We start from the raw sequence: 25,354 nt of genomic DNA, 5'->3' as shown, positions 1-25,354 counted from the left end.
TGCCAACAGAAGGAAACCTGAGGAGAGGCAGACTCATGCTTAACATGAAGGGCATTCTTCACTGCCACATAAGGTCCTGTGTGGCCAAGATAACAGTATATTCTGCTCAGACACTCAAGTGGGTATGCACTCAGCAGTTGAAAACGTAAGAAAATGCCTAAGATCTATGGGAGGAGATCTTGGCTCTTCTATAAGGCTATGTTCACACTAGACGTTTTTTAGCTGCAGATTTACCTTGGTTTAATGCGAATTCATGCTAATAAAACGCTGCTTTTTACAGTCCCAGCAAAGTCTATGAGATTTCTCAAAATCTCATACACACACACACACACACACACGTCAGGATTTTTTCCTGACTGTTTTGTGAAATACCTTTTGTTTTGCTGCGTTCTGAAAAGAATGTGCATGTCAATTCTTTTCAGCACTTTTGCTACGGTTTTTCACCCTAGTGATAGGATACCCTGGATCGGCAGGTGTAACCAGATTAATAAAAAAAAAAACGGTTCTAGCCTAGAATGTATTCAGGGCATCTGGCCGACACTTTAAAATGGTGGTGGGGATTGGAGCAGGCGCGGTATATTTACTGATCACCGGTGTGGTTCTACCTCCGGCGGCTCCTACACTTCCCCGTTAATTACATATTCACAGCTTTCATCTGTGATTGGTTGCAGTCAGACGCGCCCCCAGCATCTCACTGCAACCAACCACAGACCCGGTCTGTGGGTCTAGTGTAGAGAGAATGAATGAGCAACGCATTAAGAGGTGACCTCACTCAGGCTATTTACGGTCACAGGTATCGCCAGCTGTGATCGGTGATCACGCGGCTCATTCATTCTCTGGAGCTCACAGTGGGCAGTCCTGTTCTATGGCACTCGCTGAGATCTTCAGATGTAGCAGAAGCTGAATTATCGTGGGACCTCGTGTGGATTATGTCAAACCTTCATCACCTTTGTGATTATGGGGTTAATAAAGTGGTGAAATAGGGGGCTCTCTGTATTTTATTTCAAATAAAGGATTTTTTCGGTGTTTGTGTTTATTTCTTTTCAATTATTACAGATTGGTGATGGGGGTGTCTCAGACGCCTGCCATTACCCATCTAGGGCTTAGTCGCAGCTATGAACTGCAATTAACCAATGATATTACCCCGATTGCCACCGCACCAAGGCAATTCAGGAAGAGCTGGGTTTAGTGCTGGAATTGTCGCATCTAATGGATGTGACAATCCTGAGTGGCTGTAGGCTGAGTCTCTCCAGCCTGAAAATGCCAGCCCCCAGCAGTAGGCTTTATCTTGGCTGGGTATCAATATTGGGGGGGGACTGCACACTGTTATTTATTTATTTTTTTTTTAAATTATTTAATAATTAAAAACAGCATGCAGTTCCTCTTATTTTGATAACCAGCCAAGATAAAGCCCACAGCTGGGGGCTGCCGCCCGTAGCTGTAGGCTAGATCTGTGCCGGGTATCATAATATGGGGGGGACCCCAAGTCATTTTTATTTATTTTTTTACTGTACGATAGACCCGCAGGCCAGGTATGTGATTGGTTGCAGTCAGATGCTGTCACACAGGCTGGGGGCACGTCTGACTGCAACCATTCACAGATTTCAGTGAGGGAAGGGGGGGGGTGGGAAGCAGTGAATATGCATGAGGCTGATGAGTGGCACCGAAGAAACAGGGGCTGCGGGAGCAGGTACGGTTGAGCCTAGAATGTATGGCCTCCTTCCAGGTTATTGGGTGTGACCAGCTGGGTTAGTGGGTGCGACCGGCTTGTATAGTGAGCGTGGCGATGTTTTCTCCCATCCACTATATCATGCTTCACCCTCCTGCCCCCATGTAGTATAGCATATAGTATAGTATAGCGTGCTTGCTTTACTTTTTTTTTTTTTACCACCCAAGCGCCGGATCCAGGTCAATCCTGGCCCGGCCCAGCACTCGGGTTTTTGAACCCCTGCTGATCTTGACATCACAGAAAAAACGCAGATGACTCCCAGGAGACATCCTGCCACAAGATCAGGTTTTTGTTAGGACTAAAACACTGCAAATAAAACGTGTGAACATAGCTTGATAGTGCCTGCAGGGAAAAGGGAAATCGAGAAGGCTTGATATCAAAAGGCCTAGGACAGTGATGGTGAACCTATGGCATGCGCGCTGTTGCCTCATGTAGCCGCTTTGCACTGCTGGTGTGGTCGTGCCGGCAGTTCAAAGTTGTGTTGGAGCGGAGGAAACATTTCTCCTCGCTCTGACACTCCTCCTCTCCTATGCCGCAGGTTTGTTGCCTAGGAGACGGAGGAGCGTCAGTAAGCGACGCCGGCGTAATGATGCCTTCTGGCCGCGCAGGAACTGAGTACCCAGAGACGCGCAGCGGTGGAGCGGGTGCTGGAAGGCGAGTTGTTGTGTGTGGTTTTTTTTTTAAACATGTGTGCGGCTGTTTTGGGGAGGGGGGGGGTGCCAGCATGGGGGAAACATGCATGTCAGGATGGAAGAAACATACATGCCAGGATGGGGAAAACATGCCAGGGTGGGGGAACATTTACCAGGATGGGGGAACATTTACCAGGATGGGGGAACATTTACCAGGATGAGGAATATTTACCAGGATTGGGCCATGATGGTAACAAATATACCAGAATGTAGGAAATATATATCAGGATGGGGGACATGTTTACCAGGAAGTGGCCCAGGAAGGGGGGCATAACTACACAATGAAGGGGGAGGGTAGAAACTCATACGTCTTTATGGGATTTCAAGATGTCCAGACATTAAAAATGTAGATGTGGATTACAGGTGAAATCTGATTGCATTCCGTGCTGAAATCTCTGTTCAATATGCTGCAATTTTTTCCAGAAAGATCAATCCAACTGCTGTGTCTGGAAAGGGCAGGGGCTCAGCTTCAATGTGTGGTAAGCATGCCCCCTGCTGAAGAGAAGAGAAGACGGCAAAGGAAAGGTTAAAATCAATTATTTACATAATAGGATTGATTGGCAGTTCGGGAAAAAAAATTGGGTTTAGGGCTACAGTTTGGGCACACGGCCTGTAAAAGGTTCGACATGACTGGCCTAGGAGTTTGAGAAGATAGCTTGACCCACCAGTGCTGAGGCAACCCCCCCCCACCCCTCTACCTTGTGCCAGCCTTCTACTAGATAAATGCACTGTTGCAGCTGCACTTTTCCATAGAATAAAAATACCATAAAAGTGCCATAGAATAAAAATTCTACTTTTTTTTATTGAATATTATACAACATAACAGAGTTACATCATAGAACAAAATAAAAAAAAAATTTTTAAGTATACTTTAAAGCTTCAAATTGTCACCATTTTGAAAAGCTCGATTTGCTGTTGATATATAGGTAAGTAATCCTGATCTCATCTGAGAAATGGATACCAACAATTATTTAATTAACCTAAAACAGGAAAACCACTTTGAAAGGTAACTTCTCTACTATTCTGTTTGTATAATGTAGGAAAGTTTTGGAGGAAAAAGAAACAAAAAACAAAACTCCAATAACTTCTTACCCAGAAACTTATTAAAAGGCAGAGACACAAAATAGTGATGCTATGCAATTAGGATTTGGGATATAGCGGTTCGCTCTCACCTGTCGCTGCAGATCTGTTCGGTCTTTTTGCGTATTTTCGTACAGATTCTTTGCAAACTCTATTAAAGATGAAGCTTCGCTCTTGTGCGATGTCTACAGCAGAACATATTCACATTAGATTATTCAAATTTCCTCTAAAACTCAAGACATATAAAAGATCATTATTAAATACAAAGATAAACAAAGAATCTTTGCCAGTCATTGCACTGGTTGCCTATCCGTTACAGAATCCAATATAAACTTATCACTCTCACTTACAAAGCTCTCCACAGTTCCGCACCACCCTACATCTCCTCCCTCATCTCTGTCTATCACCCCACCCGTGCCCTCCGCTCTGCTAATGACTTAAGACTGACATCCTCAACAATTCCAACCTCACACTCCCGTCTTCAAGATTTCCCACGAGCTGCGCCTATGCTCTGCAAGACACTACCCAGAGAAATCCGATTAATTCCCAACATCCACACCTTTAAGCGGGCCCTAAAAACGCTTTTCTTTAGACTAGCCTATCACCTCACTGCCCTGATCTAATCTAGTCCCTTTCTGCCCTTCAAAAAATTTACTTCCAGTTCTCGTCCCCTGTACCTGTATAAAGTCTCACCGACGGGTTCATGCAGCTGCTTTTGAATACCCATTAAATCGATGGCTGGACCATATATGACAAGCTTTTCTCCCCCCCATTCACCTTTTGTGCCTCCCCTATTTTCTCCATAGATTGTAAGCTTACGAGCAGGGCCCTCACGCCTCCTTTTATCTGAATTTTGTTATTTTGTATTGTCTCATTGTCTGTACATGTCCCCTCTGAATTGTAAAGCGCTGCGGAATATGTTGGCGCTATAGAAATAAAAATGATTATTATTATTATTATTATTATTATTAATCCCATGTTATCAGAGATTTACTTATAAGGATATACATAGGTAAGACATTACAAATGTATAAAACAAACTGCTAACAGGGTTACCAAGTGTCCTGAACTAGACAAATACTATGCACAGTAGATCAGTCTGAATCAAAGTGCATCTGTCACCAGATTTCACAATATACAGCTTTGGATCTGCATTGGGGCTGCTTATCCACCATCCAGACTATCCTGTGTTGCAACTTTTCATCAATTTTTCCCTACCGTTTACGTCCAGGGAGATTAGCTACAGTGCTATGCATTGTAGACTTCTTGATTATATTGTGCCCCGTGAACAAAGGAACATCAAGATCTCTGGAGATGCACTTAACTAAAATTGTTGAAAAATATCAACAATCTCAAGGTTAAAAGTCCTCAGACAGTTCTCTTCTCTTTCTGTTCGGTGATCACATCTATTTTTAGGGTACCAACCTCTGCGGTAAGGCAGGGGACAGATTTTTTTTATTTTTTTTTTATTTTTTAATTAGGACAAGATTAAGCATAAAAGAAAGAATAAGAATTCCCCCTCTATCCTAACTTACCCTGACCATTATTTCTTTCCTTACCCTCCCTACAGCACTATGCACTTTTCACAAGATCACTTTGATCTTAATTGGCCGATATGCACGTATATTCTTTGCATCTTAGAAAGTATTTTTGTAGTAAACGGGATATTTTTAATAAGTATAAAATGAACATGTCATTCCTAAACATTTCAGATATAAGCAATTCCACCCTATTAAAGAAAACCACTAGCCAATTATGAGAAGAAGGACCAGTCTGCCATACTGTCGTGTGGCAGCACTGAGGAAGGATGGCCCGGGGTATTCAACGACGCCCCCCGAAATCTTATAGAATTTCTAAAGTGCATTTCTTTTGAGTTATACCCCTCTCTCCAACCGGCTCTGTCCATTTTGTCGGTAGCAGTAATGTAGTGGACGGAGCGGGGTCACAGTACACCACTGCTCACATAGAAATTTATGGATCAGGGGTCACACATTACACCACTAATCCCATAAAGGTTGACATAGTAGGGGAGGGGGGGGGGGGGTCACTCACATTACACCAATATTCCTTCTCCAATATAGGTTGATGGAGCGGGATTACACATTACAGCTCTGTGCCCACAGATATGGACAGAGTGGGATCACACAGTGTGTACATTAGATTAGACTGTGTACCTAGCTCCATCCTGTGTGATAACTGTAGCAATATGTATATGCTGTATGTCCCCTAGGGGCCTCTAGGGGTCTCTCTTCTTGTATGTGTTTACAAGCAAGTGGGAATTCGCTGGTACTGCAGACAGAGTGCAGGCAGAAGAGAGAGATGTTATAGCTGACAATACCACCTAATAAATAGCCTGAAGATCTCCACTGAGTGTGATTTCTGAGAGACACAACAACAGAACATGGTGGCAGCTGGGCACAGAACCTCCATGTGACACCTGCAAATCCTCAGAGCTTGTGTGTGAGACTGGGACTGTACAGAACATCATAGCAACTGTGAGTACAGATTTCCTGTCATTATACAAGATGGAGACTGGTCTGAAGCCCCCTCAGAAACTGGATGTCTCATCATGTAATCTATCCCAGGCATGGAGACACTGGAAAGAGGAGTTTTCTCTGTATGTGGATCTGACAGTGGCCCCCAGTGATGACAAACGTAGAGTAAAGCTCTTTTATTACTTAATTGGGGAAAAAGGCAGAGAACTAGCCCAGACCTTACTGCCAGACACAGACCACCTCGTCCTAGCAGAGATTGTGGAGGCATTTGATAAGCACTGTGACCCCAAGAGAAATGAGACTGTGGAGAGATACAAGTTTTTCACAAGACAGCAGGCGGATGGTGAAAATGTAGACAGATATGTGACAGAGCTGAGGACATTGGCTGCAACATGTGGCTTTGGGGAAATCAGAGATAGCCTCATAAGAGACAGAATTGTATGTGGCATTATGGACACTCACCTCAGGGAACGTTTACTCAGAGACGAAGAGCTGACCTTAGAGAGATCCATGCAAATCTGCAGAGCTGACAAAGCGCAGCCTGAAGATGATGGCAGGCACCAGTGAGAATGATGATGATGATGAGGTACATGCAGTATCTATGAAAGGAAAGACAAGACCAAGCTCCCCTATAAGCACGATCCACTGCAAATATTGTGGTAAGAGAAATGATAGAGACAAGACCAAGTGTGCAGCATATGGCGAAATCTGCAGGTTATGTGGCAAGAAGAATCATTTCTCAGCTGTCTGCAGGCTGGGAATAAGCAAACAGCATAAACAGGTCCACACTGTGACACCAGACACTGACAGTGCAGAGGACATTACATGGCTACAGCTGCAACCTGCAACAGAGAATGTCAATGTAATCAGGCAGCCAGTAGTCAAGGATGCCAAGCAGCTCTATGCAACCTTCCTGTTGGATGAGAAGCCCATTAGACTTCAGCTGGATTGTGGAGCAAGCTGCAATGTAATTCCAAGTGCTCTGCTGAACAAACAGGTTTCCATTGAGCCAACGGACAAGGTACTGGTGATGTACAACAAAAGTGTTCTGAAACCTATGGGGACATGTAAGCTCAAAATACGGAACCCATGTAACAGGAAAAGTTACAGAGCTGAATGTACCGTGCTGCATGGTGGGAACCATGTACCAATATTGGGAGTAAAAGCAGTGCAGGCAATGGACTTAATAAAAGTACAGTCGCAGAACATTATGTTTGTTGAGGTTTCCCAGGATATACCAAATCCCAAACTAAATGCAGAGCGCAATTTGGACTTTCAAAAAATAAAAATGGAGTATGCTGATTTATTTGAAGGTGATGGATGTTTTGAAGGTAAATACAGGCTAGAAAGTGATAAAACCGTGCAGCCTACCAGATTACCTACAAGAAGGGTACCTGTAGCTTTAATGCAACCACTGAAAGTAGAGCTACAAGATTTACAGAAAAGAGGCATGATAGAACCAGTCCAGAAGAGTACAGATTGGATCAGCAGTTTGGTCATAGTGCAGAAACCATCAGGCAAGTTAAGAATATGCATTGATCCGAAGCCACTCAACAAGGCGCTGAAAAGAAATCATTACCCGATGCCAACATTGGAGGATGTTCTCCCAGATCTATCAAAGGCTAAAAAATGTTATGTATGTGATGTCAAAAAAGGATTCTGGCATGTGGAACTGACTGAAGAATCAAGTTTATTGACAACATTTTCTTCACCATTTGGACGCTATAAATGGCTGAGACTGCCCATGGGACTAAAACCTGCTCTGGAGATGTTCCAGCAGAAATTGATGCAGGCTTTGGAAGGACTTCCTGGAGTAAAAACAATAGCAGATGATATCCTTATAGTGGGAGAAGGCGAAGATATGGAATCTGCAATCAAGGATCATGATCAGAAGATGATACAATTTTTGGACCGATGTAGAGCAAAACAAATAAAGCTGAACGTGGACAAATTCAAACTGAAAATGACAGAAAAAAAAAAAAAAAACGACAAAAAAGAGAAGTCTTTGGATTTGCCTCATATACCATTATATCCCATGGCCCAAAAACCACCAACAACAATGCAAATTGCACATAGAAAAATCTTTAATTGATTGGGTCAAGCATATAATTTTACATGGGATATAAAACATTATAACAGGTAAGGAGGTAAAAAGACACATGAGAGCGAACAAGAAATCCCCATGTGAGGCTGCATGGATCTAGCAGGGTAAACACAAGGGTATATTCCCAGCAGGGCCAGTGTAAGTGCCTTCACAGCAAACAGATTCAATGTGAAAGACAGAGCAGTACTAAGTAAAGAATCATAGGCACATTTACCCAAACACATAGCCCGGCAAGGAATCCACCAAATGTAAAACTCACATGCAGACGCACAGGGGGAGCAGTCCCAATACGTATTTCGTGATGACTTCCTCAGGGGACCGTGGACAAAGGAGGGGAATGGACAAATTTATACACTAGTGTATATCAAATCATTTGCAGCACCTGTCACGGCTGCAGAGCTAAAGCACACTGAGCAGGCGTGGGCGGCTACTCCAGCATCACCTGGGCTAGGGAAAAGCCCGTGAATCCGCGTGGCAAACTCAATTAAACCAGGTTTTTGACACAGAGGGCGAAGTGGACAATTCAGCGGATTCAAGAAGTCACAGGGAACTTTGCAGCCAAATCAAAGTATTGTTCAACCGCAGAATGAGACTCTGGTGGAACAAGGCATTTATGCAGCGCTATGTTGATCGGGGGTTAATACCCAGAGGTCTTAGGGTACAGGTCTTTCCCTCATTTAATGTCACGGATGAGACGTTCAAAAGGGACTGGGAGGAAGCAGCTACTGCTTGCTCCAGGTCCTTTATGGGGCTTCTTATTAACAATAATGAGGCCTCTCTCCGTGCCATTGATGAAGAGATTTCTGTTCTACAAGACCGTACCACGAAGGAACTCACCCCCGCTGAGCTATCTAATTTCCACGAGACAATGAATAAGGAATTTGTCAAGTGGGAAAAGGAGTTGGTCTCTAATAAAACAAAAAAATATCAACGTGATGTTACTGATTATAAGAATCAGCAGGTGTATCGGTGGAAAGGGACAACACGTCGGAGGAGAAATTTTGTCGGACTCCCTCATTCCGTGTCAGCCTCCTCCATCTCCTCAGTGGAGGATGAAAGTTCTACATCTCAGGCCTCATCTAGACCTGTAACGAGAGGTTTTTCGGGTAAAAATAGACCCGAGAAAACATCACCAGCCCTTGGAAAATCCACCTTGGGAGCAATTCCAAAGAAGGGCAATTCCAACCAACTGGAGGTGATTAACCTATCTCAGGTCCAATTGACTACTGACCAGATTGAGGTCCTAAAACTAGGTTTAACCTTTGTACCTGATTGTAATTTTGATCTTTTTACAGTCGCTAAGGACCTGAATCTGTTCCTCAGAAAGGTGTTCCTCCATAAAATACATGCTAGAGGACCGAGCCTGAACCCTTGCACCGTCGAGAGGGAGGAGGAGGCTGTGCGGACACTTGAGGAATTGGAGGGACAGGCATCTGGTGAGTTGGATAATATTTTTCCTACACGTTTGTATCCGCGCTCCACCACGTTCCCCCCGTTTTCGCTGTGTCCTCAGGTACAAGTCTTCCATGACTTAGTTATGGGTGACCTGAGATCCCTCTCTAAGAGAACAAATAATAATAACCTTGCTGTTAAACATCAGCGAGCCCTCGAGGAACTGAGGAAACTAGAGGGAGTAATCATTAAACCAGCGGACAAGGGGGGTAACGTGGTGGTTTGGCCTTCTGCCATGTATGAGCGTGAGGTGTACAAACAATTGAGAAATACAGACTTCTACCAGATGCTCCCCTCCAATCCAACTAATGGTTTCCTGACCCAGTTGACTCTCATACTCGAGAATGCTCTTGCCTCGGGTACCATTACTAAGAAGATGTATGATGGTCTCCTTCCAGATATGCCAGTAACGCCCACGTTCTACCTTTTGCCTAAAATACATAAAAACCCTCGGGTTCCCCCTGGACGTCCGATTGTCTCTGGCATCGGAGGGCTATGCGATGCAGTATGCAAATTTATTGATTTTTATCTCCAACCTCTGGTTGAGACGCTGCCCTCCCATGTTAGAGACACTTCGGACGTCCTTAGGAGGATTAATGGCCTGACAGTTGAGCGTGGGATTTTGCTGGCGACTCTGGATGTTGAGACCTTATATACCAACATCTGTCATGAGCATGGCCTGCAGGCAGTTGAGTATTTCCTGGGTATGAGTAACTGGGCACCACCATTACAACACCTGATTCTGGAATTGTTGGAGTTCGTACTGACGCACAATGCCTTCACCTTCGGTGAGCGGCTCTTCCTCCAGCGGCGCGGCACTGCGATGGGGGCGGCGTGCGCGCCTTCGTACGCAAACCTCTTCCTGGGTTACTGGGAGAGGGAGGTTTTCGGCGACGGCGTGCCGGCTAGCTCCCATGTGCAGTGCTGGCTCCGCTTCATTGATGACATCTTTGTCATCTGGGGGGGGACCGCCCTGGAGCTTGAGGGCTTTGTGCGCCACTTGAACTCCAACTCCTATAACATCTATCTCACCTATCAGGCTGATCCGTCTAGGGTTGATTTTTTGGATATTGGTATTTCCATTAATGATCAGGGTCTTCTGACCACTGACATTTATCGGAAACCCTCCTCTGTGAATGCCCTGTTACATGCATCTTCTGGCCATCCACAATCTACCATCAATGCGATCCCTACCGGGCAATTTATCCGCCTTAAACGGATTTGCTCAGAGACGGATACATTTGAGGGTCGAGCCAGTGAGATGCGTGATAGGTTCAGGGAGAGGGGCTACAGTGCCAGATCCATTAAAAAGGCCTATAGACGCGCTAAAGCAGCTTCAAGAGACCAACTACTTTTGCGTTTTAATCCTGACAAGACGAAGCCTGCTGAATCTAAGGTGCGCTTTATTTCCTCATTCAACCGCCAATGGGACCACATCCGTGGCATATTAACTAAACACTGGTCTGTTTTACAAACAGAACCAGTGCTGAAAGATATGCTTCCCGACCGACCCCTCATGACGGCACGTCGGGGCCGAAGCCTGCGCGACATGTTGGTCCAAAGCCATTATGTGGCACAAAAGAAACCACCATTCATGATGGGACGTCCTATCTGTGGATCATATCCATGTGGCTCATGCATTGCGTGTCGTCATGGGAACATCCTCAGGGCAACATCCTTTACTTCCTCGGACGGCTCCAAAACATTTGAGATCCGACAATATATTTCTTGCAGTAGCACGGGCGTAATTTATTACGCCACGTGTGCCTGTGACTTAATATATGTCGGACTCACTAGTCGTGAATTACGGGTCCGGACGAGGGAGCATATTAGAGATATCATCGCTGCCAAACAAGCGAAATCTGAGGATGTTGATTCCCTTAAGACCATCCCCCGCCATTTTAGGTTGTATCATGGGTCTGACCCCTCAAGTTTTAAGGTGAGGGGGATTGACCGTGTGCACCTTGGACTGAGGGGTGGTAACATCCATAAGGCGTTGGCACGGGTGGAATGTCGCTGGATATTTCTCCTTGACACAGTGGTCCCTCGGGGATTGAATGAGAGGCAGACCTTTATTTCCTATTTATAAATCAGTTGATCTCATCTGCGGTTGATGTGGTTCCCGTTATAGGGTGTAATTGGTTTTGGCTGCGGGTTCCCTGCACTGAATCTGCTCTGTATATAATGGTTTTTAAAAAAATTTTTAACTGGACTCCCTTTATGTCTCTTTTTCTTTACAGTTTTTTACTTTGTACCCTTGGTGCATATCTTTCTGTGTCATTAACCTGGTGGTCCGTCTGCATTGAACATGATCTGGGAAGGAATACAATATGCTCATGTCCTCCATATGTGATTCTTTATTAGACTCTGTTTTATTGATGAAAATGTTGTTATATCTGATATTGTATAAACAGTGTTAATGTCTTTCATGTACATCTTTTTTGGATGCTATTATGATGTAATTGTATATATTCTTGTCCCTGTACAGTGTTCTATATTATCTGTGATTCCTAATGCGATTTGCCCTTTCTTCTGCCAGGAGTAGACATGGCATTTGCAGCTTTACTTCCTGTTTGCGGCTCTGCACATGTGCAGTGTGTACGGCTCTCCCTGAAGCGTCTTCTGGGTAAAAGTGACGTCATCATAGGGTTTTCCCTAGCCCAGGTGATGCTGGAGTAGCCGCCCACGCCTGCTCAGTGTGCTTTAGCTCTGCAGCCGTGACAGGTGCTGCAAATGATTTGATATACACTAGTGTATAAATTTGTCCATTCCCCTCCTTTGTCCACGGTCCCCTGAGGAAGTCATCACGAAATACGTATTGGGACTGCTCCCCCTGTGCGTCTGCATGTGAGTTTTACATTTGGTGGATTCCTTGCCGGGCTATGTGTTTGGGTAAATGTGCCTATGATTCTTTACTTAGTACTGCTCTGTCTTTCACATTGAATCTGTTTGCTGTGAAGGCACTTACATTGGCCCTGCTGGGAATATACCCTTGTGTTTACCCTGCTAGATCCATGCAGCCTCACATGGGGATTTCTTGTTCGCTCTCATGTGTCTTTTTACCTCCTTACCTGTTATAATGTTTTATATCCCATGTAAAATTATATGCTTGACCCAATCAATTAAAGATTTTTCTATGTGCAATTTGCATTGTTGTTGGTGGTTTTTGGGCCATGGGATATAATGGTATATGAGGCAAATCCAAAGACTTCTCTTTTTTGTCGTTTTTATATGTTCCTGAAGTTGTTGCCTTTCACTTCATTGAAGTCTGTTGTGACTGTCTTGGGTGTTGTTAATTGAAAATGACAGAAGTTGCATATATTGGACATCTTCTGACCTAAAATGGTGTAAAAGTGGATCCAGAAAAGGTGAGAGCAATTCAAGATTTGCCAACCCCAACTGATGTGTGTGGCGTACAACGATTTCTGGGCATGGTAAATTATCTCTCCAAGTTTTGCATCTGTCAGATATGTGTGAGCCACTGAGACAGCTAACCCACAAAGATGTGCTCTGGGAATGGACAGAAAACCAGGAAACTGCTTTCCGGTCAGTAAAGAAGGCTATTGCAGACGCAGCAACCCTGAAGTATTTCGACCCAGATCGAGAAGTGGTGGTACAATGTGATGCTTCAGAAAAAGGCCTTGGAGCTACACTAATGCAGAACAAACAGCCAATCACGTTTGCAAGCAGAGCCCTAACAACAACAGAGCAGGGATATGCTCAGATTGAGAAGGAGTTACTGGCTGTGGTATTTGGGATGGAGAAGTTTCACCAGTACACCTATGGTCGACGAGTAACAGTGCAATCTGATCACAAGCCATTGGAGAGCATTACAAAGAAACCACTACTAAATGCCCCAAAGAGACTACAGCGCATGCTGTTACGACTTCAGAAATACGATTTTGACATCTGTTACTGTCCAGGAAGAGACTTACTGATTGCATATACTCTAAGCAGAGCATACCTACCTGTCACAAATGATGAGGAGAATGAAATTGAAACCATCAATATGTGTGACTATCTGGCGGTGTCAAAAGACAAGTTTAAGCAAAGACTTGTACAGAGAAGGATAAAATACTCCAGATCTTAAAGACTGTCATCTTGCAGGGCTGGCCAAAATACAAGCAGCACGCACCTAGGGAAGTTTCTCCATTCTTCCACATAAGAGATGAACTGTCAGTGCAGCAAGGAATCATCTTTAAAGGAGACAGAGCTGTTATACCAGAAGCACTCAGGAGAGACATACTGGAAACACTGCACTCTTCGCACTTAGGCAGGGAAGGATGTCTACGGCGAGCAAGAGAATCTATTTATTGGCCAGGAATGAATGACCACATTAAAAACTATATAGCACAATGTGAAATATGTGCATCCTGCAGTGATAAGCAACAAAAGGAGACATTGCAACCTCATGAAATTCCACAGAGGCCTTGGTCAAAAGTTGGAACAGATGTGTTCACATGGAATGACAAAGAATACCTGATTACAGTGGACTATTTATCTAACTTTTGGGAGATTGATTTGTTACAGGACACAAGGGCGAGAACAGTGATTAAAAAACTCAAGGCCCATTTTGCCAGGTATGGCATTCCAGATATCGTGTTCTCTGACAATGCTGCTCAGTTTACTTCAGAAGAGTTTAAAACTTTCTGCAAGAGATGGGAATTTGAACACTAGACGTCTTCTCCAAGATATCCACAGAGTAATGGTAAAGCAGAGTCCGCAGTAAAAACGGCCAAAAGACTCCTTAAAAAAGCAAAACAGGTAGGTACTGATGTATATCTGTCTATACTGGATCATAGAAACACACCCACCCAAAGCATAGACAGCAGTCCGGCACAGAGGCTCATGAGTAGACGTACAAAGACACTCATACCAACCGCTAGTCATCTGTTAAAGCCAAAGTTGGTGGGAAACATCAAAGCTCAACTAATGAAAAATCAAGATAGGCAAGCTTTCTATTACAATAAATCTGCAAAGGATCTGCCAGATCTCCAGAGGAATGACAACATACGGCTGCAGCCAAGCAGCAAATACGACAAACACTGGCAAAAGGCAAAGGTAGTCCAGAAACTAGGACCTCGGTCCTACGAAATTGTAACAGAAGACGGAAGAAGCCTAAGGAGAAATAGGAGATATTTGAGGAAAACACAAGAACAAGATGATTCATGGCCTTTTGAACAATATCCTGATACCCAAGATAACGAGGCAGCAAGTCCAAGCCAAGTACCAACAGTGACTGCTGACCATCAGGGTGAGACTGTTAACCAGAGACAGGCAATATCAGAAGGCACATTACCAGAATAAGAACAACTACCAGAGGTGGACATTGACTCTTCTTATGTTACTAGGGCCGGCAGAATAATCAGAAAGCCTGCGCACCTCAAGGATTATATCTAACTGTACAGTCAGGGCCAGAAATATTTGGACAGTGACACAAGTTTTGTTATTTTAGCTGTTTACAAAAACATGTTCAGAAATACAATTATATATATATATAATATGGGCTGAAAGTGCACACTCCCAGCTGCAATATGAGAGTTTTCACATCCAAATCGGAGAAAGGGTTTAGGAATCATAGCTCTGTAATGCATAGCCTCCTCTTTTTCAAGGGACCAAAAGTAATTGGACAAGGGACTCTAAGGGCTGCAATTAACTCTGAAGGCGTCTCCCTAGTTAACCTGTAATCAATGAAGTAGTTAAAAGGTCTGGGGTTGATTACAGGTGTGTGGTTTTGCATTTGGAAGCTGCTGCTGTGACCAGACAACATGCGGTCTAAGGAACTCTCAATTGAGGTGAAGCAGAACATCCTGAGGCTGAAAAAAAAAAAAAATCCATCAGAGAGATAGCAGACGTGCTTGGAGTAGCAAAATCAACAGTCGGGTACATTCTGAGAAAAAAGGAATTGACTGGTGAGCTTGGGAACTCAAAAAGGCCTGGGCGTCCACGGATGACAACAGTGGTGGATGATCGTCGCATACTTTCTTTGGTGAAGAAGAACCCGTTCACAACATCAACTGAAGTCCAGAACACTCTCAGTGAAGTAGGTGTATCTGTCTCTAAGTCAACAGTAAAGAGAAGACTCCATGAAAGTAAATACAAAGGGTTCACATCTAGATGAAAACCATTCATCAATTCCAAAAATAGACAGGCCAGAGTTAAATTTGCTGAAAAACACCTCATGAAGCCAGCTCAGTTCTGGAAAAGTATTCTTTGGACAGATGAGACCAAGATCAACCTGTACCAGAATGATGGGAAGAAAAAAGTTTGAAGAAGAAAGGGAACGGCACATGATCCAAGGCACACCACATCCTCTGTAAAACATGGTGGAGGCAACGTGATGGCATGGGCATGCATGGCTTTCAATGGCACTGGGTCACTTGTGTTTATTGATGACATAACAGCAGACAAGAGTAGCCGGATGAATTCTGAAGTGTACCGGGATATACTTTCAGCCCAGATTCAGCCAAATGCCGCAAAGTTGATCGGACGGCGCTTCATAGTACAGATGGACAATGACCCCAAGCATACAGCCAAAGCTACCCAGGAGTTCATGAGTGCAAAAAAGTGGAACATTCTGCAATGGCCAAGTCAATCACCAGATCTTAACCCAATTGAGCATGCATTTAATTTGCTCAAATCCAGACTTAAGACGGAAAGACCCACAAACAAGCAAGACCTGAAGGCTGCGGCTGTAAAGGCCTGGCAAAGCATTAAGAAGGAGGAAACCCAGCGTTTGGTTGATGTCCATGGGTTCCAGACTTAAGGCAGTGATTGCCTCCAAAGGATTCGCAACAAAATATTGAAAATAAAAATATTTTGTTTGGGTTTGGTTTATTTGTCCAATTACTTTTGACCTCCTAAAATGTGGAGGGTTTGTAAAGAAATGTGTACAATTCCTACAATTTCTATCAGATATTTTTGTTCAAACCTTCAAATTAAACGTTACAATCTGCACTTGAATTCTGTTGTAGAGGTTTCATTTCAAATCCAAAGTGGTGGCATGCAGAGCCCAACTCGCGAAAATTGGGTCACTGTCCAAATATTTCTGGACCTAACTGTATATATTGTAATTCTCTTTTACTTGGTCAGATTAATTTGTGTTTATTAAGTTTGATTGTTATTCTTGTTTAAAGAGAAAGGATGTAGCAATATGTATATGCTGTATGTCCCCTAGGGGCCTCTAGGGGCCTCTCTTCATGTATGTGTTCACAAGCAAGTGGGAACTCGCTGGTACTGCAGACAGAGTGCAGGCAGCACAGAGAGATGTTATGGGTACCTTCACACTTTAGCGATGCAGCAGCGATCCGACCAGCGATCTGACCTGGTCAGGATCGCTGCTGCATCGCTACATGGTCGCTGGTGAGCTGTCAAACAGGCAGATCTCACCAGCGACCAGTGACCAGCCCCCAAGCCAGCAGCCAGCAGCGACGTGCAAGCGACGCTGCGCTTGCACGGAGCCGGCATCTGGAAGCTGCGGACACTGGTAACTAAGGTAAACATCGGGTATGGTTATCCGATGTTTACCTTAGTTACCAGCGCACACCGCTTAGCTTTGCTCTCCTAGCTACAGTACACATCGGGTTAATTAACCCGATGTGTAATGCAGCTACATGTGCAGGGAGCCGCGCACACTGCTTAGCGCTGGCTCCTTGCTCTCCTAGCTACAGTACACATCGGGTTAATTAACCCGATGTGTAATGCAGCTACATGTGCAGAGAGCAGGGAGCCGCGCACACTGCTTAGCGCTGGCTCCTTGCTCTACTAGCTACAGTACACATCGGGTTAATTAACCCGATGTGTACTGCAGCTACATGTGCAGAGAGCCGGAGCCGGCAGCACAGGCAGCGTGAGAGCTGCGGAGGCTGGTAACTAAGGTAAATATCAGGTAACCACCTTGGTTACCAGATGTTTATCTTGGTTACAGCTTACCGCAGCTGCCAGATGCCGGCTCCTGCTCCCTGCTCGCTTCATTTCGTCGCTCTCTCGCTGTCACACACAGCGATCTGTGTGTCACAGCGGGAGAGCGCCTTTGAAGAAAACGAACCAGGGCTGTGTGTAACGAGCAGCGATCTCGCAGCAGGGGCCAGATCGCTGCTCAGTGTCACACACAGCGAGATCGCTAATGAGGTCACTGCTGCGTCAAAAAAAAACGTGACTCAGCAGCGATCTCGGCAGCGAGCTCGCTGTGTGTGAAGCACCCCTATGGCTGACAATACCACCTAATAAATAGCCTGAAGATCTCCACTGAGTGTGATTACTGAGAGACAACAACAGAACAATAACCTCTGCTGAGCCCTATATCTAATCCCATCACGTGATACACTACACTGAGCCCTGTGTGTAAAGGCCCCTTTACACACAGACTTTCTAGCAATCCCACCAGCGATCCCGACCTTGCCGGGATCGCTAGAAAGTCTCTGGTGAGCTGTCAAACAGGCAAACCTGGCCAACGACGCAGCAGCGATACTGACCTGCAGAATGACCTCGCTGGTCATTGGGGACGTGTCAAAGCAGATATTTGAAAGGGAAGTCACCAACGTTGTAATGGTGTCAAACACAACAATGCTTGCTGCGCAGCGGGAAACAAAGGACCAAACAATGGTCCTGAAAGATTTGTAGTGATCAGCGACCTCACAGCGGGGGCCAGGTCGCTGATGCGTTTCACACACTGCAATGTCGCTGGGGAGGTCGCTATTACGTCACAAAACCGGTGACGTTACAGCGATGTCGCAGTGTGTAAAGGGGCCTTAAGCCCAGCATATGATAAAGTGAGCAAATATCTAATGCCTTCACACATACATATCTGACAGTATAAATTGTGCATCATAGAGTAATCCTAAATAGTGAATCAACACCACAGGGGGATGCACCCGACCTACCAAAGCTTCAGTAGCCACTTTAAGATGTTGGTACAGCGTCTCTTCTTGTTCCCGATTGTGCTGCTCTGATCGAAGAGTACTCAGCGTTTTTAAGTACAGATTATGGTAGTGCTGTTCCTCCTGCACATAACACATTTTTTAATTATTAATAGAAGGAAACAAAAGAAGGGAATTTTGTTACTTACCGTAAATTCCTTTTCTTCTAGCTCCTATTGGGAGACCCAGACGATTGGGTGTATAGTACTGCCTCCGGAGGCCACACAAAGCATTACACTAAAAAGTGTAAGGCCCCTCCCCTTCTGGCTATACACCCCCAGTGGGATCACTGGCTCACCAGTTTTAGTGCAAAAGCAAGAAGGAGGAAAGCCAATAACTGGTTTAAACAAATTCACTCCGAAGTAACCTCGGAGAACTGAAAACCATTCAACATGAACAACATGTGTACCCGAAAAACAACCAAAAATCCCGAAGGACAACAGGGCGGGTGCTGGGTCTCCCAATAGGAGCTAGAAGAAAAGGAATTTACGGTAAGTAACAAAATTCCCTTCTTCTTCGGCGCTCCATTGGGAGACCCAGACGATTGGGACGTCCAAAAGCTGTCCCTGGGTGGGTAAATGAATACCTCAAGTTTGGACTGTAAAAACAGCCCTTCCCTACATGGAGGCAACCTCCGCCTGCAGGACTCATCTACTTAGGCTGGCATCCGCCTAAGCGTAGGCATGCACCTGAAAAAGCTTGGTGAAGGTGTGCAGACTCGACCAGGTAGCCGCCTGGCACACCTGCTGAGCCGTAGCCTGGTGCCGTAATGCCCAGGACGCACCCACGGCTCTGGTAGAATGGGCCTTCAGCCCTGATGGAACCGGAAGCCCAGTAGAACGGTAGGCTTCAAGGATTGGTTCCTTGATCCATCGAGCCAGGGTGGATTTTGCAGCCTGCGACCCCTTGCGCTGACCAGTGACAAGGACAAAGAGTGCATCCGAGCGGCGCAGGGGCGCCGTGCGGGAATGTAGATTCTGGGTGCTCTACACCAGATCCAACAATGCAAAGCCATTACATATCGATGAAATGGATAAAAGGAAGGTAAGGAGATATCCTGATTGTGATAAAAAGGGGATACCACCTTAGGGAGAAACTCTGGGATCGGGCGCAGCACTACCTTATCTTGGTGAACACCAGGAAGCGAGCTTTGGATGACCGCGCTGCTAATTCGGACACTCTCCGAAGAGACGTGACCGCTACCAGAAAGGCCACTTTCTGTGAAAGTCGAGAAAGTGAAACATCCCTCAGAGGCTCGAAGGGCGGCTCCTGGAGAGCAATTCGTACCCTGTTCAGATCCCATGGGTCTAACGGCCTCTTGTACGGAGGGACAATGTGATAACCCCCCTGCAGGAACGTGCGTACCTGAGGAAGTCGTACTAGGCGCTTCTGAAAGAATACCGACAGCGCTGCGACTTGTCCTTTAAGGGAGCCGAGCGACAAACCTGTTCCCAATCCAGATGCAGGAAGGGAGGAAAAAGGAGACAATGCAAATGGCCAGGGAGACACTCCCTAAGCAGAGCACCAAGATAAGAATAACTTCCACGTCTTGTGGTAGATCTTGGCAGACGTCGGCTTCCTAGCCCGTCTCATGGTGGCAATGACGTCTTGAGATAATCCTGGAGACGCTAGGATCTCGGACTCGATGGCCACACAGTCAGGTTCAGGGCCGTAGAATTCAGTGGAAAAAACGGCCCTTGGGACAGTAAGTCTGGCCGGTCTGAGAGTGCCCACGGTTGGCCGACCGTGAGATGCCACAGATCCGGGAACCACGACCTCCTCGGCCAGTCTGGGACGACGAGGATGGCGCGGCGGCAATCGGAGCTGAGCTTGCGTAGCACTCTGGGCAACAGTGCCAGAGGTGGAAACACATAGGGTAGCTGGAACTGCGACCAATCCTGAACTAGGGCGCCTGCCGCCAGAGCTCTTTGCTCGTGAGACCGCGCCATGAAAATCGGGACCTTGTTGTTGTGCCGAGACGCCATTAGGTCGACGTCCGGCATCCCCCAGCGGCTACAGATTTCCTGACACCATTCTGGGTGCAGAGGCCATTCCCCTGCGTCCATGCCCTGGCGACTGAGGAAGTCTGCTTCCCAATTTTCTACGCCCGGGATGTGAACTGCGGATATGGTGGATGCTCTGTCTCCCACCCACATCAGAATCCGCCGGATTGCCTAGTAGGCTTGGCGATGCGTGTTCCGCCTTGGTGGGTGATGTATGCCACCGCTGTGGAATTGTCCGACTGAATTCGGATCTGTTTTCCTTCCAGCCACTGCTGGAAGGCTTGCAGGGCAAGATACACTGCCCAGATTTCCAGAACATTGATCTGAAGGATGGACTCCTCTGAAGAGAGTCCTTGACCGTCTGAGAAGGGAGACGTTCCTGTCTAGGGACGTCGACTCCCCAAACCATTGGCAAAGCATGTCCCATTGAAGTGGACGCAGATGAAACTGCGCGAAAGTGACTGCCTCTGCATGAGGCGTCTTAAGGGGTGTGACTGGCCTTGAAGGAGAGACTGCACCCCCGTCTGTAGTGAACGCTGCTTGTCCAGCGGAAGCTTCACTATCGCTGAGGGAGTGTGAAACTCCATGCCCAGATATGTCAGCGATTGGGTCGGTGCCAGATTTAACCTTGAAAAGTTGATGATCCACCCGAAACTCTGGAGAGTCTCCGGCGCCACGTTCAGGCTGTGTTGGCATGCCTCTTGAGAGGGTGCCTTGACAAGTGGATCGTCCCAGTAAGGATCACAGAGTGACCCTGAGTGTGCAGGACTGCTCCCACTGCTGCCCTGAACTTGGTGAAAACCCGTAGGGCTGTCGCCAGACCGAAGGGCAGGGCTACGAACTGAAGATGCTCGTTTTCAATAACGAAACGTAGCGAACGCTGGTGCTCTGGAGCAATCGGCACGTGGAGATAAGCATCCTGATGTCTATTGATGCTAGGAAATCTCCTTGAGACATTGAGGCAATGACGGAGCGGAGGGTTACATCCGGAACCGCCTGGCCTTCACGTGCTTGGTGAGCAGTTTTAGGTCCAGAACGGAACGGAAAGAGCCACCCTCTTTTGGCACCCCAATCAGATTGGAGGAAAAAACCGTGTCTTGTTCCTGAAGAGGAACAGGGATTACCACTCCTTCTGCCTGCAGAAGAGCATCGGCTCGGTGGGGGGGGGGGGGGGAAGTTCTGAAGAATCGAGCCGGAGGACGAGAACAGAGCTCTATCCTGTACACGTGAGACACAATGTCTCTCACCCACCGGTCTGTGACCTGCGGCAGCTAAATGTCGCCAAGCGGGAGAGTCTGCCACCAACCGCGGATGCGGAGAGAGAGAGCTGAAAATCATGAGGAGACCGCCTTGGTAGCGGTTCCTCCGGCTGCCTTCCTTGGGCGTGATTGAGCCCGGCCGGAATCTGAGCCCCTCTGAGCCTTTTGAGCCCTTTTGGACGAGGACAATTGGGACCTGCCCGAGCCTGGGAAGGACCGAAGCCTCGACTGTCCCTCCAGGACAGCATTACTAGGGTAAGTCGCAATGCAGCCATTGCGAGGTTAAGGACACCACCTGCGGCACAGATGTACATGTGCTCAAGACCAGCTGCGCAAGACCAGCTGAAATAGCTTAGAGTGCCCATACGGCTGCGAATGCCGGAGCAACCGACACGCTGATAGCTTCACAGACAGATTTCAACCAGAGGTCCATCTGTCTGTCAATGGCATCTTTAAGTTTAGTCCCATCTCCACTGCAACTATGGATCTAGCCGCAAGCCTGGAGATTGGGGGATCCACCTTTGGACCCTGGGTCCAGCGCTTTACCACGTCAGGGGGAAGGGATAACGTGTATCCTTAATACGTTTGGAGAAAACGCTTATCTGGTAAGCGTGGTGTTTCTGAGCTGCTTCTCTGAAGTCAGCGTGGCCAGAAAAGTACTCAATATACGCATGAGATACTGAAAAAGGATTACTCCTGCTGTAAAGCTGACTCCTCCACTGGGGGAGTTGAGGGAGCAATATCCAACATTCCATTGATGGACGCTATAAGATCATTCACTATGGCGTCACCATCCGGTGTATCCGGATTGAGAGCGGTGTCAGGACCAAAGCCCTGATCAGCTACGTCTGTCTCATCATACAGAGAGTCCTCCCGCTGGGACCTTGACCAGTGATGAAGCCGAGTGCCGCACCCAGCGAGCTAGCTTAGGCTGTCTGGGACTGCCGTCCGTGTCAGAGCCTTCACCCTGGAGTGCCTGGGACCCCCCCGGAGCACTGATTATGTTCCAAATGAGGGTGGCCAGGGAGCATTAATCAAGATTGCCCATGGCCTGTCTGGACTGCAAAGTCTCTATCCCATGACAATCTATCAGCCGAAACTGCAACTCCGTCCCTGTGCCTGGACAGGATTCACAGGTGGTTCCTTTGGCCACCTCTAGTAGAGACCCCGGCTGACCAAGTGCTACAGGGGAGCATTGCACACAATGGGGGTCAGTGGAACCTGCCGGTGGAACAGTATCACATGCAGGAAAGCAGCATAGAAAGCCTGTGTTGCTTTTTTTGCTGCTGTATTCTAGCCATCTATGCAATGTATGGCATACAAGCATAAACACTTCAGCACATGCAATACAAGCAGCATAGAAAGCCTGTGCCTTGGCACCTTTGCTTTTTTGCTGCTGTTGTCCAGCCATCTAGGAGAATATAGCCAAGAGTAGCGACCGTACAGTGCAATGTATAGCATACAAGCATAAGTACAAATGAACACTTCAGCACATGCAATACAAGCAGCCTATAAAGCCTGTGCCTTGGCGCCCATGCTTTTTTGCTGCTGCTGTCCAGCCCTCTAGGAGAATATAGCCAAGAGTAGCGACCGTACAGTGCAATGTATAGCATACAAGCATAAGTACAAATGAACACTTCAGCGCATGCAATACAAGCAGCCTAGAAAAACTGTGCCTTAGCACCCTTGCTTTTTTGCTGCTGTTATCTCGCCATCTAGGAGGGCATATAGCCAAAGATAGCGACCGTATCATAAAATACAAATGGACACTTCGGTATTTAGTGGGGTCAGCACTTCAGGTGCTGCTTACCGCCCGCCTATAACGCGGGTGTGTGGTCGCCAGAGCCCTGTGACTGGTTGCCCAGAGCATGTCTCCGTTCCCCAGCTCGGACTGCGTGCAGGAATGGCTGCCGGCGTCCTTCTCCAGCTCGTGTGACGAGGGGCGGGCCGTGGGCGTGCCCCAGACACGAGCGGGAAACCGGCGTCCCACTGTGTCCAGTGAAGGGGGCTGGAGAATGCAAAGCAGACTCCAGCCCTCGGCGCTGACTGTCTGTACAGCGTCCCGCCTCTCCCCTGACTGGCAGGGCTGGAGGCGGGAACGAAACGAAAACTAGGCCGCAAAGCCGGGGACTCGAGTAATAAGCGCGGCCGTCCATGTGCACGGCCAGCGCGGAAGTCCCCGGCGCACCATAAGTCCCAGCCGCGCCACAATGTAAAAAACACCCAGCAGCGGCCGGCGCGGCAGTTCGCAATACATAAAGTCACCCAGCAAAGCTGTAGTGAATAATAGCACGAGCGCTCCGCGCTGTTGCCCCCGGCGCACTAACACTCCCAGCAATGCTGGTGTGTGTGTGCGCGCTTGCCCGGGGACACAGAGTACCTTAATGTAGCAGGGCCTGTCCCTGACGATACTCAGCTCCATATCCAGCAGGTTCTCTGGGTCTGTGGATGGAGCCCGGTCTCAGTGCCTGGAGACCTGTAAGATCCCACTTCGCCCAGAGCCCTGAGGGGGGATGGGGAAGGAAAACAGCATGTGGGCTCCAGCCTCCGTACCCGCAATGGGTACCTCAACCTTAACAAACACCCGACAAAAGTGGGGTGAGAAGGGAGCATGCTGGGGGCCCTAGTATGGGCCCTCTTTTCTTCCATCCGACATAGTCAGCAGCTGCTGCTGACTAAACAGTGGAGCTATGCGTGGATGTCTGACCTCCTTCGCACAAAGCAGAAAACTGGTGAGCCAGTGATCCCACTGGGGGTGTATAGCCAGAAGGGGAGGGGCCTTACACTTTTTAGTGTAATGCTTTGTGTGGCCTCCGGAGGCAGTACTATACACCCAATCGTCTGGGTCTCCCAATGGAGCGCCGAAGAAAACATTATTCAACCATTTACGACGAGCACATTGACATGTAGGTAATTTGTAACCATGTAGCTTTGATCTGCAGCACAGCTACTCCCCAGCCATTTCTATGGCATTTGGGAACTGCTGTGCCCACGCTGCGTTTTTTTCCGCAGCAGAAAGAATGCGGATTTCTCTGCGGAAAAATCAGCAGCATGGGAATTATTCCTGCGGACTTCTCCGCAGGGTCCCATATACTTACCTGCCTTGATAGAAGACAACAATGTCACTTTCTCCGTCCGGTGCACAGGAGCGCGGTCGATCCAGGTACGGAGAGGAAGAGGTGGGCGGGGCCTGCACGAGCTCCAGTCATGTGACAGCCGGAGCTAGTGCAGGCTCCGCCCACCTTCTCCAGCACAGTGCACCAGACGCTGACAGAGTGACCCGGCCGCCGGAAAGCGAGGTGCTGCATGATGGAGGTAAGTAATATGAACGCCCCGATCACTCAGCACTTGTTCTGCATTGAGGATACAGTGCCGAAGCCATGGTACTGTATCCTCAATGCAGAATGCCCGCACCATATCCGCAGGACATTCTGCAATACATCCGCAGCATGGAAACAGACAGAAGTTTTGCTGCAGTTTTCTGGGAGCACCTATGGAACGTCCTGCGGATATAACCGCAGGACACTGTCCCCGTGGGCACATAGCCTTAAGGACACCCACTCTATTGTATAAGATGGGGATCCAGACAGATGACCCTTGACCTAAGTGTGGGCGGGAGATG

The 25,354-nt window shown here is 47.1% G+C and overlaps 1 protein-coding gene across 3 annotated transcripts in view; it reads right to left on the bottom strand.

The window, feature by feature from the left end:
- Positions 1 to 25,354, bottom strand: part of SPAG5 (sperm associated antigen 5) — a 320,831-nt gene that overhangs the window by 250,733 nt on the left and 44,744 nt on the right. For all 3 annotated transcript variants that reach the window (XM_075335260.1, XM_075335262.1, XM_075335261.1), the window contains exons 5-6: positions 18,435 to 18,554; positions 3,594 to 3,686 (exon numbers count right to left, since the gene is read on the bottom strand). In XM_075335260.1, the coding sequence (XP_075191375.1) occupies positions 3,594 to 3,686; positions 18,435 to 18,554 (213 nt within the window). The remainder of the gene's footprint in view (positions 1 to 3,593; positions 3,687 to 18,434; positions 18,555 to 25,354) is intronic.

This window comes from Anomaloglossus baeobatrachus, chromosome 2 (assembly GCF_048569485.1).
Source record: "Anomaloglossus baeobatrachus isolate aAnoBae1 chromosome 2, aAnoBae1.hap1, whole genome shotgun sequence".
Taxonomy (NCBI): Eukaryota; Metazoa; Chordata; class Amphibia; order Anura; family Aromobatidae; genus Anomaloglossus; species Anomaloglossus baeobatrachus.
The sequence above is the reverse complement of the archived record's forward strand: the minus strand, read 5'-3'. Positions and strand labels throughout refer to the sequence as shown.